The sequence below is a fragment of the Catharus ustulatus genome, chromosome 15, assembly GCF_009819885.2.
Source record: "Catharus ustulatus isolate bCatUst1 chromosome 15, bCatUst1.pri.v2, whole genome shotgun sequence".
Lineage (NCBI taxonomy): Eukaryota > Metazoa > Chordata > Aves > Passeriformes > Turdidae > Catharus > Catharus ustulatus.
Window position 1 is genome coordinate 12,101,182 of NC_046235.1, and position 19,974 is coordinate 12,121,155.

The 19,974-nt window shown below is 41.3% G+C and overlaps 1 protein-coding gene across 2 annotated transcripts; it reads left to right on the plus strand.

Moving 5' to 3' along the window:
* The first annotated feature begins 453 nt into the window (after positions 1-453).
* CANX (calnexin) lies at positions 454-19,497 on the plus strand. 2 transcript variants are annotated; one of them, XM_033073018.2, is made up of 15 exons: positions 454-514; positions 8,069-8,254; positions 8,710-8,783; positions 9,279-9,337; positions 9,557-9,698; positions 10,988-11,069; positions 12,180-12,372; positions 13,273-13,462; positions 14,176-14,289; positions 14,729-14,885; positions 15,192-15,407; positions 15,827-15,946; positions 16,054-16,192; positions 16,354-16,442; positions 17,032-19,497. In XM_033073018.2, the coding sequence occupies exons 2-15, from the start codon at positions 8,072-8,074 to the stop codon at positions 17,083-17,085; spliced, it is 1,812 nt and encodes a 603-aa protein (XP_032928909.1). In that variant the 5' UTR covers positions 454-514; positions 8,069-8,071; the 3' UTR covers positions 17,086-19,497. The 2 variants fall into 2 exon arrangements, with proteins under 2 accessions (XP_032928909.1, XP_032928910.1); XM_033073019.2 differs by having other exon boundaries at positions 454-475.
* Positions 19,498-19,974: the final 477 nt, after the last annotated feature.

Below are 19,974 nucleotides of genomic sequence, written 5' to 3' on the forward strand. Positions count from 1 at the left end.
TGGCTTTGTTGTTTAACACAAGGGTATTTTATGAGGCGGCGGGTGAGGGGCGTGAGGGGACGAGGGGGGCGCGGGGAGGGCGTGAAGCGCTGGCCCCGCCCCCTGCCGGCCCTTACCGCCCCCTACCGCCCGCAATGCCCGCTCAGCCTCCGCAGCGCCCCTGGACCGAGACCCGTTGGGACCTCGCCCACATCCCAACGGCCTGCCCGCAACCAGCCAATCAGCCGGCACTTCCTGCAACCCCGCCAGCCAATCACAGCGCTCCACGAAGGGCAGCGCCGTTGGGGGCGTGTTTAGAGGCGGGGCGGCTGTTGAGCTGCGGTGATATCGGCCAATCAAAGCGCACGGATGGCGGCTGGGCGGGAGGACGGGCGCGCTGTCCGCCAATGGGAGAGGCCGAGCGCCGAGAGGCGGGGGCGGGGCTGGCGCGCGGCAGATAGGCGGGCGGCGGCGGGCGCGCGGGCACGTGACGGAGGTGAGGGGAGCCCGGCGGCGGTGGCCGGGGCGGCGGAGGGTGAGTGTGTCCGTCCGTCCCTGCCCTCCCTCCGCAGCCGCTGCGGTTGCGGAACATCGGGGCGGGGAAGCGGGAAACGGACCCGCCCGCGGCGCGAGGCGGTGGGGAGCCGGGCCTGTCGCGGGGCGTGCGGCGGGGTCCGCTGGGCCATGGGGGTGGGCGGCCTGTGCATGGTCCTGGGCCCATCCCGAGGGTGGGGGAGGCCGGGACCCCCCAGAGTCAGGGCGAGAGCGCCGGCCCGGAGAGGCCCCTGCGGCCGGGGGCTGGCGCGGGGCTGTGGCGGCGGCGCCGAGTCCCGCCCGGCACCCGCAGGGCTCGGAGCGGCCTGGGGGGAGCGGCGGCTCTTCTGGTAAGTTCTGGGAGCGCCCTTGTGGGCAGCGGTGGTGCCAGGGCCGCGGGGTGGAACCGGCAGGGAGGCCAGGGTCGGATGGGGATGTGGGCAGCGCGTGGTTTAGGTTTTATTTGGCTGCGTGTTCCGGTGTCGGAAATAATCTTGAATGTGCTCCCCATGAAGGCCCGCAAAGGGAGAACAGGAGGTGGGTGCGGAGCACGGCGTGGGCCTGGTTGGGGCTGTGCGAGGGGAAGGAGAAGCCTCTGGAAAGGGGGAGCTCAGGGCGCGGAGCTGGAGGCCCAACAGGTGAAGTGCAGGCGAGGAATCTGCAGCAGGAAGATAGGAGAATTTAAAGGAATTGAAATGCCTGCTTTGATTTTTGTCCCCCAAATATTGTTCGCTTTGGGTTTCTTTAAAATAGTGTATAAATGACATCTCATTTCTGCTGTACTGTGTTGTGTGCTTTTTTAAAAAAAATGCCACACCTTTGAATTAAAGCATGCTTTCTTATCTGTACTGATTCTAAAGCGTGAACTTTCACGTGCAGGTTTGTGGTTCAGAACTTTCTAGGCTGTAGAAAGAGAAATGCTGCAGGTGGTTTGGTTGTGAAGGGAAAAGGAGATGTATTAATGGTAGTAGTAATGGTGAAGGTCCAAACCTCAATATGATCAGTGTTAACATAATTAATGCCGCAGAGCTTCTGCAGATCATCGTGGAAAACTCCTTCTGGAACTTATTTAGAGTATGTTAGATGTCTGAAAACTGGTCTCTAGGCATGTAATGTATTTCTAAATGTAGTGTGTTTACTTAGGTCGTCAAGTAAGCATAGTTAACACGTGGGTTTTATGGGACACTTTTGCACGTTGTGATTTTGGTTGTTGCTAAAGTACTGCAGAGAGATAGCAGAACTATAATAATGTATGAGCTAATGCAGATAAAATAATGGTTAAATATAGGTTGGTATATGTTGCTCTAGGCTCACACTGAGGTACCTGACTTCAAAGATCACCTTATTGTTAATTTTGCTGTATTGGATGGGCTTATGCAAAACATTTAATACAATTAGGAAAAGGTCTGAGTAAAACTTTTATTTGTATTAACTTTTAATATTTCTAGTTTAAAAAAACATTATGAAGAAGATGTATGAGCTATGTATAATATGTAAACTGCTTTTTGAGATCAACTGCCCTCCTAGGAAGGGAATCTAGTGTAAAATAGTAATAAAGTTTTCAACTTCCATCAGATTACCCTCTCATTGGGTATGCTGTAGTGCTTCCCCACGAGTAAATGAATAAATCCTTTACAGAGAATGCACTGAGACTTGTACTTAGCTCTACCTTTTACTTCTTTTTCTGGCCTTTGATTTTCTGCCTCTGGTAGTAATCATGGTGGCAGCCTTTTCTTGCTGGAATCAGTTCTGTAAGGGCAAACTTGAATTAATTTCTAGGTGTGATGGTCTCAAAGATCTTGGGGTGTCTCCAGATCTGCCCCCACCTAATATAGTTTTCCTAGCAGCCCATCTGTTTTATGAGGTCAAAAAGCCTCATGGTTCTGTCTTCACCCTCCAAGGACTTCCAGTTCTGCAGGAAGGATATCTGTGCAGAAACAATATCTGCTTTTTTGCTTCTGTGCTGTATCTGCACTGTTGTACATTATTTTTAGAAACTGGCATATTTGAAATGCCTACAACCCAAACAGGAGGCAGCTTTTTCTGTGGCACTCTCCAGAAGAGGTTTGGCTAATCCTTTCCTGGAGACTTCTTCCTCATGTAGAAGTGTAGCCCAGCCACCTCTTACTGAAGGAAAAAAAAAAAAAGGGGGTGTAGGAGGGTAAACCACCACTATGGAGAGCTCTTGCCTCTCTTCTGCTGTTAGTAAGGTGGTTTTCTTCAGCTTTGTCTGCTATTCATTGAGTTATGATGTTAAAGACAGAATCTTCACCATGCTGGAAGTTGTCCAGCTGAAAAACAGTATTTCAGGGGAAAAAGTGTTGTCTGCATTATATGAGTTGTTGTATATGCATGAACATGATTTTATTTTATCTCCTTTTGAGGAATGCTGGGGCACTGTACTCATTGTTGAAATTATAGTATTTGGCCACAGTTTTAATTTTCACCATGGTGTCCATCTGCCAAGTCTGCCTAAAGTCAGGTCAGGCAGGTGCAGGTAACAGACCTGCATTTGCAATTGTGGCATTGAGCTGGCTCTGCTGCCAACAGCTTTGTTTCCTTTATCCTTGGCTACTTACTTTCACTGGTACTGCTACAACTCTTACTGCTTTTGCTGCTGGGTTAGCTGTGGGGTATTGATTCAGGGTTAAAATAACATGGCAGAAGGACTTCGAGCCATCTTAAACCAGCGCTGGTTCATCATGAGGCTGTGTAAATAGTTACCCTGGCACCGCAGAGGAGGGAGGATGTGGAAGGCAGGAGGGATTGGGAGATGTGGGAGAGATTTCCTCTGCTCTTCAGTAGTTCTGACTTTGTGAAATTAGTGCACTACCAAGTAGGGTAACTGAGCCTTTGCTCAAAACCCACAGAACTCTCATTTGAGAGGGAAAATGGTTATCTGTGTCTCAGACTTTCTGTTCTTCTCTCCTTGCGAATTTTTTCATGTTGTGATGAATCATCTTTATGTTTGACTTTAAATTTTTCTTCCCTAATTCTTGGCTTGCATGAGGCATTGTCCTTGTGTTCACTGGTGTGCTTCTCCTGAGAATACCCCACTGAAACCCAGTGTTTGGAGCACAGGATTTTGCTAGCAGGTTTTGTTCTTCCTTTGCTTAAGTCACTCAGCTGAGATTTCATGTACTGCTGAAATAGAAACCATTAATGCTCATCCAGTTAAATTGCCTAGGTGTAGTTTGTAGTGAGTTATTTTCATAAGATGTATTTAGTCGGACTGTTAATTATCTTTAACAAAAAGTAGTGAACCAGATAGTCAGTAGCCATTCAAATGTAGTTATAAATTCTGAAATATGCTGTATTAAGAACTGGCTTGATGAACCACTGAAATAGATTAGTAACCAAGGAGATGATTAAACTGGTTTTGCAGGCTCTGTTTGACCTGACAGGGAAGTTACTAAACAGGGTGTTCTGGGAGAATGATAGCAGAGGACTTGAAGATCCTTTCTGTGGGCAATTTCACTCTCTTCCAGGGGACGTGTATGTTAGGAAGAATAGTGACAACTGTCTGTTGTATGAGTGTTTCCAGTGTTGTGCCAATAATTAAGAACTTTCTCCTTTATGCCCAGAGAAAGGGGAATTCTAAATAAAAATTAATCTTTGGAGATGAATGACTTTTTTGAAAGCCTTGAACTCCAAAGGTAGCAATCACTTAGTCCTACATGTTAGGAGTGCTGTTTCTGGGGTAAAATCCTGGTTCTGTTTCTGAATCTCACTCTAATTTGGTTTTTAATTTACTTTGTGAAAAGTAAAGTTTGTAGTGCAGATGTTCTAGGAGTCTGTTTACAGTGCTCTGCTATAGATCTTGTAAATACTGGGGTAAAATATTTCAGCCTTTTGACAGTCAGGTGAACAGTGCTCAAATGTCAGCTCTGAAGTTTTCTGGGGTAGAAGCAGGCTATGGGTGTGTGCAGAGAGAGAACAAGTAATCTGCAGCACTGACAGTCTCCAACTTTGGGATTGCAGTGGTTTTCCCTTCAATCTGAGTGGTGTGCCAATGTCTGTAAGTGGCTGAAGACCTTTTTAAAAAAAAGTACACGGAGTTATCTCTGACTTGAAACGTTGTTATGGTGAAAATGATGGTTGCACTGAAGTAGAATGGAGACGTCAGAAGCTCTCACCTATTATGAAAGTGTTCCTTTGTTAATGGCTTTCAGCAATTGCATGATCAGAAATACACCAACCTTCAGAAGTACTGCACAGTTTCACCTGAAGAAGGGAGGTGCAGACAGAGTAAAAAACTGCTAAGGATGGTAATTGCTTGGAAATTGGACACTTCTTTAAGGGAGAAGTCTGGTCATAATAGAGTAGGTGAGAGAGTCTGAAGGTTAGACTATGTTTGAGGTGACCAATTGAACACCTGTAGTTGCCAGCAACTTGAAGTTTCACTGAAAAATTGATTTATGCCTGTTTTGTATAAGACCTGAGTTGCATCTCTTTCCTCCCACTCCCATCTTCTATTTAGGAATAACCTAATTTACTAGGACATAATTGTGTTTATGTTGTGTCCCTAAGGATTGTGTTAAGTGAATTTGAAAATTTTTCCTGTAGCAGTGCATCCATTATGGATAGAAGTAGCTTTTTAAATATCGAAAATGTGTGCTTCACTTAAATTGCTCTTCTGAGAACATAGTGCCTTTTTTCTATAATTTAGTCAGCTTTTTATATTGTTTCAGGTTAAACAGAATAAAGAGTTTGGCATGATAATTGGCAGTTGCAGAAGAATCTACCAGCCTGTACTCAAGGCTCATATATGAATGGTAGCTTATGTTGAATTTAGGACTGATTTAATATGTAGCAGGCAGCTTTCTGCAGGGATATAAATTTGTGACAACTGCTTGCCAAGGACTGTAAAGAGGTGAAGACACAAAACTGGATTAGCTTCTCTTCAGACTTTTTTAGCTTTCTGGTTTTTGAGGGGTGAAGCTTGCTTGGGAACTTTTCCATGAAATACTTCTCCATTGAAATGAGGTTCAGCAAGGCCTCAAACTTGGACAGAACATTAAATGATAAGTGTAGCAGAGTAGATACCTGTGGCTGTATCAGGAGTACAGACATGCAGCAGCATTCTGCTCCTGCTGTGTGGTCCCTGGCAGAATTGTCTGGTTTCACTAAGATGCTTTGACAGAAGAATTTCTGAGGCCACTTGGGTGTGAGCATTTACCAAAGTCCATTTGCTGCTGACAAATATTTTCAAAGGGTTGTAGTTGGGGTAGGATTGTGAAGTAGGTAATTATTACACATGAAGCCAGTACTAGCAGGAGAGTTGTGGGGAATGATTTAATTCTTTCACCAAGACTTTCATGCTGGTTGGCTACTGATGAGATTACTTAAAGGATTACTTGCATGCTGAGCCATTAAAACCGTTTGCACAAGGTTAGGAGGAGGGGTGCAGAAACTCCTTCCTTTTAGGAAAGGAGAGAATTGGCTCATTTTTAACCTTGGTATATTTTTGAGATTAACTTTGTTATATCACTTTCCAAATCATGCCATGCTCATTCTATCTGCATAGGATCATTTGAAAGCAGTTATAAAACTGTATTATCTTCCTGAATTTAGCTCTATTTTAAAAGTATTTAATGAGGCCCTATTGGTAAGGTAAGACAAAATAAAACCCTTTCCATGGTAAGGTGTTTTTGTGCCCTCTCATCCATGGTTGCTTCAGTCACACAGGGCACATCCAGAGCTCTAAAGATTATGTTTTCAGATGAAGTTTCAGGCTCTTGTTTCTGTTCTACTTTTATGCTGGTGGGTATAAGTTTATTCAAAGAACATGTTATCTGTGCAAGAATTATTTGCAGCTCCAAGTGTACTGATGTCTGCTTGGCTGTTTTCACTCCTTGCTTTTGTATAGTGGCTCTCACACTAATATTAAGAGCCATGAGCTGTTTTGAGGTCTGAAACTGTTTTCAGTTTTGGCTGTACACTGTGCATTAAGCAAACAAGCTTTGCTCATATATAACAGTCCTTGAAAGGTGTTGTCAGCTATTCCTTCTGGAATGATTGTCCTTTTGGCTCAGAGGTGTTAGGGTGCAGTTGCCTGAATGCCTGAACCGAGTGGGGTAGGTCGGTGCACGTGCATTTGGACCACAATCCTCAAGGCCATCACTATTGCTGGAAAACTGGCTGCAATTGCATGTTGCTGTAGTGACAAACTGGCCACGGCCTCAACTCAAGTCTTTAAAATACAATTTTGTTGTAGTTATAAAACTGCAGTTATAAAGTTATAAAATCCTCTCTGTCATTAGAAGTAAGTTAAAGAATAATCTAAGAATAGTAGATCTAGTATGAGCGTCATTTTGGAATATTAGATAGTACTGATAAGCCTTTGAGAATGTAAATTCTTTTAGTTGCCTAAATATGCTTTGGAAAGTTGAAAGTTTGTTTCCTAGCATGATCTTAAGCCCCTACAGGGGCATAACTCTGCTTGAGTTATGTTTGTAAGTCTGCAGGGCTGCAGCGTGAGGAGTGTAAGGGAAAAAGGAGGGGATGTTTGGTTTTATACTTGTTTTCAGAAAAAATTCAGTCTCAGTTATATCTCTGGTTTTGGGAGGAAGATTTGGAGTAGGAGAAAAGATGAGCAAGGTGCAGGTTGTTGTTGTGAGGGTTTTGGGCAGATAAAACTGAGCAGCATTCTGGGAGTGTTGCTTTCTATATCAACCTAAAGATGCAGTGATCTTGTTTTTCTAGGATGAAAATCAAATTGAAACCCATTTTACTTACAAGATATTTTAAGCTATGGCTTGCCAATGTCTGTCATGTTTTAGGTCTGACAATGTGCTGAGCACCTTATGAATTACTTTAAGCATGATATTTTAATTCTGTAAGGCTTCAGTTAACAGCTATTCTTTCTTTGTTCATTAAATTAGAGATTGAAAAAGGGAATTGAATCAAGTGACAGTTTCCAGGAGCTTCAACTGCTAATAGGCATCTGCCAGTAGTAGCAATGAGTGGTTGGCAGTAATTCTACAATAAAACTTGAAGGGATTTGATGACTGAAAACACCAGAACTCTGCATTGGAAAGTACAAAAAAATATAGTGAACCGGAAATGGGGATTGATTACTCTGCAAGAATTACTGGTTTTGAATAAAATTGAAAATTTTATTTCAACTTCTGGACTGGATGGATGCTTGAGTTCCTGCATGGTGTATTTAAAGTTCTTTGTAAGCACAAAACAGATTTTATTTTTAAGCTTTTACAGCCACATATGTTGTGGTATCATGTATGTGACTACTGCCCTGCTTGTGGGCATGGCAGTGTAAGAGCAAAGTTACGACGCTTCTGCAGCATGATCTGCAGAACATGCACATGTGGTTCTCCACTCAGTTAATGTCTGTTTGGTATTAAATGCTTAGCTTTATGTTGTGTTCCTCCCCAGCTTTTAGAGCTGTCTTGGGCAGATGCAGTAAATAACAGGGCTGGAGAGAGAAGTTTGCACTTCACCTGTTGCCGTGGATGCTCGGGTTTGTACTGAGCAGCAGCGTGTTGTTCTGTGTGCAGTGCTGGCTTGACCACTTTGCCTTGTCTTATTTATTCAGAACATGGAGCTGAAATGGCTGTGTGTGACCCTGCTAGCCCTTGGGATCCTTGCTGTCCAGGCACATGATATGGATGAAGACAATGATGCTGATGATGTAGTTGATATTGAGGATGACTTGGATGATGGTATTGAGGAGGTAGAAGAGTCAAAGTCTGAAACAAGTAGTCCACCTCCAGCTCCAAAGGTTTGGCATAGAACTTTTTAGCAATTGAATTACTCCTTGTGTTTTGGTTAATGTGAGTCTGATCAGAGTTGTCTTTACTTTCTTAACCTTTAGTATGTTGTAATGTTATTAAAGATGTTACCTGGGAGTAGGGCTTGAAAATAAGGTTGGCTGCTTTGTTTCTGTTCTCATGTCCCCCATATTCTTCCAGAAGACTCAGATCTAACCTTGAAATCTGTGATGTATCAGAAGTTAATGCTAAAATTTCCAGCTAGGAATATACTTGAGTTTTAGTTGCAGACAACAGCACAACTTGACACAAACAGCAGTATTTATGTAATTTCTGTTTGTGCTTCAAGAACTTCCAGGTGAGCTGTACTTGAGTGTAAGAGGGAATGTGAGCTTTACATGCCTGTATTTCTGTAGAATAAAGAATGTGTCTTGAAATGTTCATAAATGCCCCCCTTTCCCAATAGGTTACTTACAGGCCCCCTGTCCCAACTGGTGAAGTGTATTTTGCAGAATCTTTTGATAAAGGAACTCTGGATGGGTGAGTATAATCTGAAGGATGATTTGGTATAGCAAATAATGGAAAATCTCCGTGAAAGGCAATGAAACCCTATCTGCAGAACTTGTGTTATTCAAAACTGAATCAAAGGACCCCTATTCAGTTGGGAATACAGAAATGACTTCTTGAGGCTAGCTGTTCAAATGCTGTGTTGAACCAGTGTTTCCTTAAGCTCTAATTATTAAGGGGAGGTGGCTTTTTTACTTTGCTCAGGTGATGTGAGGATGGTAAGGTGCTACTTCTGGATTGTTTGGTTTTTTTACTGGAGCAATGGTACTTACTCATGTGGCCATGGTCCTACCTTGGGGTGGGAGGTGGCAAACAAGAAAAGCTTATGGGCTCAGGAACAGAACTCTTCAGGGGCTCAAGATACTGGGGTGTAGTCATGAGACAGGGAGGGCTGCCTTATCTTAAGGGCAGGATCTTTAATGTAGGGGAAAAATATGGCTTTCTAGCCACTGGATGTCTGTCTTCTAGATGGATCCTTTCCAGAGCAAAGAAAGATGATACAGATGATGAGATTGCCAAATATGATGGTGAGTTCAACCCAGGTTTTGGGTGCTAGATGTTTCTGATGTTGTTTGCCATATATGAAAAAGAGGTCTTTTCTGTTTCTCAGCTAAAATTATATTCACTGAAGAAGATGGGAGGGATGTTTATATACCTGGCTAACAATATAAAATATAGCTATGATTTAAACAAAATATCCACTCAGATTTGAAAATAAATGAACATTTGGTCAATTTCTTCCCCAGGTAAGTGGGAAGTCCAAGACATGAAGGAAACGAAGCTTCCAGGAGACAAAGGGCTTGTAATGGTAACCCGAGCCAAGCATCATGCAATTTCATCTAAACTTTCCAAGCCATTTGTGTTTGATACCAAACCCCTTATTATACAGTAAGTAAAGAATAATTTGGTGTTCTGTTGATTCCAGGGTGATGCGATAGCAAGCTGAGCTTGCTAACTTCCATAACTGAGCTTTGGTTGATTTGGGATCTAGATGACACAAGATGCTGTAACATATTAAATGTTTTGAGTAAGAGTAAAATAGTAACTCAGATTCCCAAAGGGGAGAGTTAGTAACAGCATGGGTTCTTCTGAAGCCTGGAAAAGGGAAAGTCTCTGCAAACTAGACTTAGTAACCTGTCTTGTGGCTTCAGTTCATTTGATTTAATTGTAGTAACAAGGTCAGGCAACTGACTTTTGTACTGCTATTTGTGGAAGTCCTTGTCCTTCTGGACAAACACTGGTCTGTAAGTAGGTCAGTGCACTTCCTTATAAACTGCCCCCCCGTTTCTGAGGGGAACTGGACAGAGGTGTAAAGATGCATTTGTTTCTTCCTTCCTGTGTTTTAATTAATTTGCCATGAAAGATGAACACCTGACATAGATCTGGTCATGATTGTTGTAGAAGAATCTACTTGCATGTATGTTAGACAAGCAAGTCAGGGGAAAAACATTCAGTGAGAACAGTTGAATTGTGCATTATTAGTAACACTATCAATTTTAAATAAAGAGTAAACTAATTTGTATTTGCACAAGATAGTGAATTGGTGACTTTGCTTTGCACTGTTTAGTTTTGGCTAAAAATGCAAGGCTAAAAATAAACCCCAGTGGTCATCCACTCCAGCTGCTGGCATTGTGAGAGAATCAAGCATACTTAGCTTATTCCTGACAGAGATGTTTTGCCTTTTTCAGGCTCCTTGGCACCCCTAAATATACTATTGTATGTGTATAACTCTAGAGGGGCTTCTCCTAAAATACAACTCTTTTTTGCAAACTGAATTTTCTGTCTACTGTAGTAGTTGTGGGGAAAATGATTGGTTTGCCTCAATTCCTGTTGAAGTATCATATACTGGGAAGCTTTTTCTTCCTCCTCTCTTCTTCCAGGTCATTATCTTCTAGGCCAGCACTCAATTTCTTTAATCTTTTCTGTCAGGTTGATTCTTCTAAATCTTCAGTTTTTTAACTGTTTCTCAGGCTCTTGTGAATATTTTTTTAGTCCTTGTATCTTTATTAATCTATATGACTGTATCTTTAATAGTCACTGAGTAAGTGATTTAAAGCAAACAACAATGAAACAGTGTTGCTGTTAATTTGTACTGAAAAAGTTGCAATTTTATATTAAAAACATTTTTTCCTCATGTATAATGTGCTCTCCCCTCTTCTATCCCAAACTAAAATTAGGTATGAAGTAAACTTCCAAAATGGAATTGAGTGTGGTGGGGCCTATGTGAAATTGCTTTCAAAAACCCCTGAGTTGAGCCTGGTGAGTAATGCTACTACTTCAAAGAACTTGAAGTTTTTTCTTTGTTTCTCTCTGAAGAAACCCTTGTAGTGAAGGCAGTGGAGCCTGATTGCCCAAGTACTTTGTGCTCAGCATTTTACCAGTGCTTTCAGTTGGAGAGGATAAGTGCTGAAATGTGACAGCCCCTTGAGTGGAAACTGAAGTTCTCTAATAGCTGAGCAGTTGTAGATCTTTGCCAAACTCAGCAGTACTTCAGATTTTCCTGGGTTCTAGAGTGAAACAGGAGGTGCTTAGGAGAGTAGCCAGCTCCTAAGGCCTAAGAGCTGCATTTTGTCCTCTCATTGAAGTGGTTCAGCCTATTTGGACAAAGCTGAGCTGCTGGGTGATCTTGTAGGCTGTTGTAGCCTATGGGTTTTCTTTAGCCATTTTCCTAGACTTTATAGGATGTACTTTTTATGACTTTTTATCCATCCTTCTCCTTTCCTGCTGCAGTCCCATTGGAGTTGTGCTAAAAAAGCTAAAACCCAAGGCATCAGTATTAATGCAACTTCCAAACTATTAAAAAACTCCAAAACAACCACCACCACCAACTTGACTGCCTAATCAGTTCCATATGTGCATTGCATTTTCAAGAACAAATAGACTTGCAGAGTTCAATTTTGATTATATCCAGTTAGAACTTAGACTGAGGCAGTACTCCTGTTCATAAGTGTAGGCTAAATGCAGCTTGGCTTCACTTTTAGTGCTGCTTATCACTTTGTGTGGAAGAAACTTGCTACCCTTTCATTATTGCCAGTAGATGATACTTCTAATTGATAACTTTGTTGTAATGTAGAGATACACTTAAACATTGTGGCTGTCACGCTAATCTTTTGGATAACACTTGAATAGCAGGAGTTTTTCATGTGGAAAGTAGAGCCCAAAGGTGCAAAATGCAATAGCTGGGATAGTTCTCTGCACATTATTTTTTCTGGAGACTTATGTGAGTAACATAAGCTTTACTGTGGGGGCTTCATGGACTTGATATCCAAGTTGCAGAATAGTTTATTAATGAATTGTGATTTCTCATGCCAGACAATGACCAAGTTGTATTTCAAAATAATGGAGTGAAGTATTGCATTGTTTTTAAAGGATCAGTTCCATGACAAAACTCCATATACAATAATGTTTGGCCCTGACAAATGTGGAGAGGACTATAAATTGCACTTCATCTTCCGGCACAAAAACCCAAAGACTGGCAAATACGAGGAGAAGCACGCAAAGCGTCCTGATGCAGATCTGAAGACTTACTTTACTGATAAGAAGACTCATCTTTACACTCTAGGTAAGGTGACTGCTAACTATGTGTATTAATAATTACTATGTTTTCTGCACCAAAAGCTCATAAAGTGAGCCAGATGAACAGGTGGATATTTGTGCCAATGCACCATACAACTAAAAACCACTTGAAACCTTCAAATGCAAAAACTGATTGTCTGTGCAAAGGCTTATTTCACCTTTCCAGGAAGTCTTGATGCATGTAAGAAAGGTCATGTGATTTGAACTTGATACTTAAAGGAGAACTGAGTTTCAGGGTAGTTATAAGTAACTTGAACTAAGTATATTTGATATAATTATCAGCATATATAAACTGCCTGAATGCTGCCTCTGGGTAATGTGGGGTACACTAAGCATTAGATGTAGAGGCATCGTGGTTTGTTTTAGCTTAGTTTGGGGTTATTTTTCTGCTTTTGTGTACCAGATAAACTTAGTTCTTGAAATAATATCTGGTATATTAACTATGATCAAAATCTTTCAGGAAGTACTTAAGGAGGTGTCTCTAGCTTTTCCTACTACAGAGACAGCAGGAGATTAAAAAGTGAGATTAAAATCCTGTTAGTCAGTAGTAGGAAGTCTTAGTCTGGAGCAGAATATGAGTATGAACATTCTTACTGCTAAAGCAATGCTTACTGTGCCGAAGTCAACTTATTGTGGTTAATCATTCTACAAACCTCTGTGCTTTTAACACACGTAGGACTTCTGCCAGGAGTCTGCCTTCTCACAGGGTGAGATGTGACACATCATCATTAGTTGCACTTTGGTGTAAGGAAAAAGGTTCTTAGCAGTTCTTTAAAGCAGTTGATGGGTAGGTGTAGCTTGGGTTGTACAGTGGGGATGAGTGATGCTTTATGTCTCATGCTTTGTGTTGTACATGGAATGATTCCATCAACTTTTTTCCTTACAGTCTTGAATCCTGACAATAGTTTTGAGATACTGGTCGATCAAACAGTTGTTAACAGTGGGAATTTGCTAAATGATATGTCTCCTCCTGTGAATCCACCCCGAGAGATTGAGGACCCAAATGACCAGAAGCCTGAGGACTGGGATGAGAGACCAAAAATCCCAGACCCAGATGCTGTTAAACCAGATGACTGGTAAAGTGTTGGAAGGGTGTGGAATTGAGGGAGTCCTTAGCCTAATAATTTGGTCCTGATCAAAATGTCTTTCTCACATGACATGAAAGGTTTTGAGTCTCACCCTTGTAATGAAAACATTGTAGGTTTAGGCATCTTAATAGCACTTCAGTAGGCAAAGGCAGAGAGAGAGGTTCTGCATCCTCTGGGAATTTCTTTAGTGCTCCTGTTCCAGTATTGGCCACAGACAAAGATTTTACAGAAATACCTATGCTACCTGTTGATTTCATTCTTGGCAAGATCAAAAGATGATCTGCAGAAAGTATAACTGAAGGATCTTTATAGTTGTTTGTGTAGTGTATAGATAAGGTAATTGAAAAACCTGACTCCCTAAATCAGAAACTGATCTTGCCTTTCTGGCTTTGTACCTGTGCTTTGTAAATCGTACACTCAATTTCAAGCACAAATGTGTTTTTGCAGCTGCTGCTGAGAAGTGGCATTTGCTGTAATATGCCCCTTATAGATTGGTTTAAAAAAAATAATAGTACTTTGCAGTTGGCACCTTGATATGCCATGAGACACCTGTGTTGGGATTGCAAGGCAATTCCTTTCTGAAATCATGGGGTTGCTGGCTGTCTAGAGCGGTGGGCTTGTTCAGAGTCTGTGGAATCATGCCATGGGCTTAAGAACTCTTGTGAATTGTGTATGTTAACACATAATGCTCTGCTCTCAAGGGATGAGGATGCTCCTGCAAAGATTGCAGATGAAAACGCTGTGAAACCAGAGGGCTGGCTGGATGATGAACCAGAATATGTAGCAGACCCTGATGCTGAGAAACCTGAAGATTGGTAAGTTTGCTGCCTGTTGCAAATGGCAGCAAGTATTTCCTGACTTTGGTACTGTTTCTTGCTGACAAAGTTGCTGTTCAGGCTATTTTTGGAAGGCAGTGGTCTGAGGACTCATGTCCTGCATTCACCTCTGCATTTTTCAACTCATCTGTGACTGTAAGCAGAACAGGGCAGGAATTCACTGTGAAGTAGAACCTGCTTGGAAGGGGCAGTAGGGGAGGCTGTGCTCAGGGACTGACTTTTGTTGGTCTTCTGTGCTTCACAGTTAGTCTTTGAAATTCTTGTTCCTGCTGCAGTAGATTTATCTACAGGCCTATCCTATACAAAGTTTCATTGTCTCCATTTAGTGGTAGGAATTTTGATTTTCCCAGAAATCATACATTATCTTATTCTGTATGAAGGCAAGGGCTGGACTTTAAAACTGAATTTGCCTTTTCAGGGATGAAGATATGGATGGTGAATGGGAGGCACCTCAGATTGCAAATCCTAAATGTGAGACAGCTCCTGGCTGTGGTACCTGGCAGCGCCCAATGATTGACAATCCAAACTACAAAGGCAAATGGAAACCTCCTATGATTGATAACGTCAACTATCAGGTTGGTGTTTTCATTAAACCGGTGGCCAGTGCAGCATCTCTTACAAAAAGAAGAATGATTTAGATTCAGCAGATGTAATTAAAAATTCAAGTGTTGTTATGTCTGTACTGTGTTTCAAGTGTACAGATTCAAAGTGCTTTCTTAGCAGGCATCACTTCATTGTATTGATTCCCAAAGACTGATGAGTTGCACCTGTAGATGTTGTAATTAAGTGCAATGGATTGTTATATTTCTCCATTCATAATCAGCTGAAAACTAAAATTTGTCTTCTAGTAGATGAGGCTGCATGTCTTTTGTCTCTTCTAGGGTATATGGAAACCTAGAAAGATCCCAAACCCAGATTTTTTTGAAGACTTGGAACCTTTCAAGATGACTCCCTTCAGTGCTGTGGGACTTGAGTTATGGTCCATGACATCTGACATCTTTTTTGACAACTTTATCATCTGTACTGAAAGAGCTGTGGCTGATGATTGGGCTAATGATGGATGGGGACTGAAAAAGGCAGCTGATGGTGCTGCAGAGGTGAGAGAGGCAGGTCTGTGTGCTGCTGAGTGGAACAGTAGAAGCACCTTTGCTGTTCTCTCTCACAGCCTTTGTCAATATATACCTGCATGTACTAAGGCTGAGGGTTTTGCTAAACTAGGTCAGAGCCTCAAATCATAATTACAGTATGCAAATGGTTGCTATAAGTAACTAAGAGTACTCCCTGCTCTCTGCTGAGTTTTTGCTCTGATATTTGGACTGTAGCCTAATTCTTGATTTGTAAGCTGTGGGAAAAGTACTTGTGCAGGTTAGCTTGAATTTTTTTGAGGTCTGAAATACAATGTTTAAAGTTGCAGAAAGCCTATTTGAAAATTCTGTAGCTTAAACTTAGCTGCTATAACTTGCTGTATGGGGTGGAATTTGACAGTTTTTTTTTTTTTTTTTTTTTGGTCTTTCAGCCTGGTGTTGTGGGCCAGATGATGGCAGCTGCTGAAGAGCGTCCCTGGCTTTGGGTAGTCTACATCCTCACTGTGGCTTTGCCAGTGTTCCTTGTTGTCCTTTTCTGCTGTTCTGGGAAGGTAATGCATTTCCTCTGATAATTAATTAGTCTCATGTTTAAAAGGAGGTTCAGTAAAATGTGCCTGAATGTCACAAATAATTGCCTGGGTTTGTCATTGCCTGTCAGAAACAGCCAAGTGCTGCAGAATACAAGAAGACTGATGCTCCTCAGCCTGATGTGGTGGATGATGAGAAAGAAGAAGAAAAAGATAAAGGAGAAAAAGAAGAGGAGGAGGAAGAGGAGGACGCAAATGAGGAAAAGCTTGGTAGGTAAACTAGATAATCTGGAATGATGTTCTCCCTGAGAGAATAAACCAGCAGGATTAGCAGATATGGAACAAAGCCAATGGTGAGGTGAAGATAAGTCAGGAAGGAGAATGATAATTTTTTTGTTGTTGGTTTTTTTTTGCTTTATTTCCTCTTGAAGAGAAGCAGAAAAGTGATGCTGATATAGGAAGTGCTAGTCAAGAGGAAGAAGAAGAGGAGGAGGAAGAGGACAGGAAACCTGCATCAGAGGTGAGAGTGCTTAATCTTTGAAGGAAGCTTGTGCATTTTCTTTCATAGGTTATGTAGAACAGGCCTTACTACACTTAACTAGTGTTAAAAGTTAACCTGATTCATGTGACCCTCCCTCCCAGTTCAGAACTTTGGAAAATTTAATCACCCTGAAGAATAGGAATTGCTGTGGCTGACTTCAGCAGACTTGGGCATCCTGCTAAAGGCACTGCAGAGCCTGCCTTGAGAGGGGAGTGGGACTGTTGGCAGGCATCTTCTTGAGGCAAAAGGCTTATTCAGCTTCAAGTGCAGTCAGGATGTGACCTGAGGTGCTCCACACTGGCACAATGGCTGTCTCAAGGGTGGGTGGAGTGGATTCTCCCAGCAGCAGAAGCTGTTAAGCATTCCCAACAAATAGTGTACATGCATTGTGAAAATAAAGAATTTGCCTGTTTGCCACTAAGTACCTTCATCAGTAGGTCCTTTCAAAAACTAAATTCTAATGCAGAAGTGAAAGTGGATTATTATTCATATATTTTCTCAAAAATGGTTATTAAGGGTATATTTAGCTTTTATTTTATTGATGTTTATGCAAATTACTTTCTTGCAGGAGGAGGAAACTGTGAATAGATCACCCAGAAACAGAAAGCCAAGGAAAGATTGAAAAAAGTCATAAGAACTTGATCTGTGATTTCTTTTTTTGTTGTTGTTTTCAAACATGGTTCTGGGAGAGGACCTTGGACACCTTACATTGAAACTTGGACAAACCTCAAGATTTCACCATCCACAGGTTCCAGTCACACTATCCAATGTAATGGAGTGTCTAGCAGTAAAATATTTGCAATCATCTTTAAAGAGCATCATTCCTGTAGAAAGAAAGCATTTAATATAATGGGCTGTGGATTTTGGAATGTAACATAACTAACCTTTTCATTTTTGGTTTAAATATTCTTTTCTGTTCTTAAGTAGATTGGTAGAGTTTTTCCAGTCTCAAACCTTGGCTTAATTTAATATATTAATTAGTGAAATATAACAATGAATTCAGAAAGTGCTAGGTGATAAAAATGCAGTTTTATAACTAGTTTTTTTTACAAATATGTAAATTCCTAAATGCACCAATGTCTTTATACCCCTTAAAATTTAGTAATTGTTTGAAGAAAAGTTGTCAGTGCATTTGACAACACCCCCTGCCCTCAAAAAAAAAAAAAAAAAAAACCACAACTGGAGGGGATGTATGGGGAAACCAGTAGTGAAACTCTCTAATCAATCAACTTCATTTTTTGGGGGGAGGGGAAAGAGGAAGAAGGGGTGCAAGGAAGGGGTTAGGCAGTCTATAGAATATATGCATACTGTGCATGGCTAAAGCCCTGTTAAGTGTTGACAAACGATCTAGGATTTGGAGTAGGTCATCTTAATATGGCATTTAATCCTGCAGAGCTTGCAGACAACCAAGTTTATTTGTTCTTGAACTGTTTTTGTAAAGCTGAGGGTTGCTGGGGAGGTGTGGTTAAGCTACTTCCCCCTTTGCCCTCTGTTCAGCCACTGGTGTTTTCCTTTCTGTGACAATACAGCTCTTCCTGAGAGCAGCTTTGCCTCAGTTGCTGAAGCACTTCATGTTCAGCTCATTGTCAAACTCAATTTCATAGCTAGGCCTACTCCTTTCCAGGGTCCAAACACTGAATAAGACAGTGTCCCATATCCTCTCACTGTTGTCACTGTATGTCTGCTGTAGAAATGGGGGAGGTAGGCAGATAGACAAGTTGAACTGAGTATTTGTTAAGGAAAAAAAAAAAAAAAAACACAACCAAGATGTCAGTATTGTAGGTGGGGAAGGAGCATGTGGAATCTCTTAACTGGTATGTGAAACTGTTTAAAGTCTTTTTATCTGCTCTTCATGTAACAAATGCATTCTAAATTATATTGTGAATGTTAGGAAATTCCAATTCTAACTGAATAAATTTTTTTGAAGTGTTGAGTCTACCATACTACACTGTTTCAAACACTTTTTTTTTTTGTGGAATGCAGGTAAGCACTACAAGAGCATTACCTCTGAGGGTGAGATGGATGTAATTCATTACACTGTACCAAATATGTTGGTGTTTGGATGTCTGTATAGATAAACTTTTGCCTTTGTTTAGAATGAAATTATATGTCCTGAAATTATTCTTCTTGCACTGAACTTAAACACTCCAGTGTTGTTTGGTCATATGATAAGGTATAGTGAGTGAAATAACTCCCAGGGGTTGTGGGGAGGGTGGGGAAGAGTGTTCCAATTACCTTGCAAGCAATCTAACCAATTACTAAAAGACTCTTGGTTTGGATTTGGTTTTTTGGTTTCATTTGTGGGTTGTTTGGGTTTTTTTTTGTTTTGGGGGTTTTTTTGGTTTTTTGTTTTTTTTTTTTTTTTTTGGTAAAAGACCTTTTGCTGCCTGTCCTTATGTTGTATCCCTTGGTTGTTGTGTTTGAAATATTAGTGATCACAAATGCATAGCAGGATTTCTTGATCTCTCTGCAGTGTACAAATAAACTATTGTAAGCAAGATATTGGAAGTAATTTCAGACTTCTGTTGGGAGCTATTGCATGTTTAGAATGCCTTTGCCTGTTGAACACCTGGTCAATACTGCTCCGTCTTGCAAAAATAGCTTATACTCTGACATGGAAGATGTCATAGCTTAAGCCTTGCTACTAGCTTGTTCTCAGGACTGTATTTTTATCAAGGAGCAGCTGCTATTCATGACTCTCAGTCCTTTGAGATGAAGTATGTGTAAATGGTTTCAATTCAGCTAACGTTTTGAGCACAACATAAAAATCTAATTAATGTTTTTTTATCTTAATATGCAAACTGCCTTAAACTCCCAAACAATCCATGTGCATACATGTTCTTTCAAAGCATCAAAAGTGAACTTGAGATCTACTATCAGCTTTTAAATAGCATTATATTAAAGCTAATTGTAAATCTACATTTGCTTCTGCTAAATTTCCTGAAAATGTCTGTCTGCATGTTATGGCTTTTTTTGATACCATAGTGTATGCTTTAAATAATCACTACAATAAATGAAGACTTTCCAAAATGGATAGACAACTCAAGTTACTTTTTATCCTGATTTCTGGCTTGGGTGCCTCAGTTTGACCTTAGAATTGCCCTTATTTTTAAAGTCTTGGAGGAAAAAAATGTAGCTGCCTGCTTATCCTGAGTGCATAAAGCATAGCTGTGTTTTTTAGAGTAGTGAAGCTTTACCTGGCTGTAACCTGGGACCTGTGTTTGCAGCTGCTACAGATCCTTTAAGGTGTCTTTGGGCCTTTTGTGTCTGTTCAGCCAAGGGTGGCAGCTCTCGAAAAGGATGCTGAGCTTGACTGCTGTGTCTGACAATGGGGGTGGGTGTTAGGCTGACACGGTGAATCAAAACAAAATCCATGGGCTCTAATACCGAGGCAGAAGTGCTGAGAGCAGCTTTTCTCCTGGAGCCAGTGGATGGTAGGGGCAGCTGATAGGTCAGGGTGCATCTAACCCACTAACCCCTTCCAGCCCTGTCCCTGGCTGTGCTCTGCCCT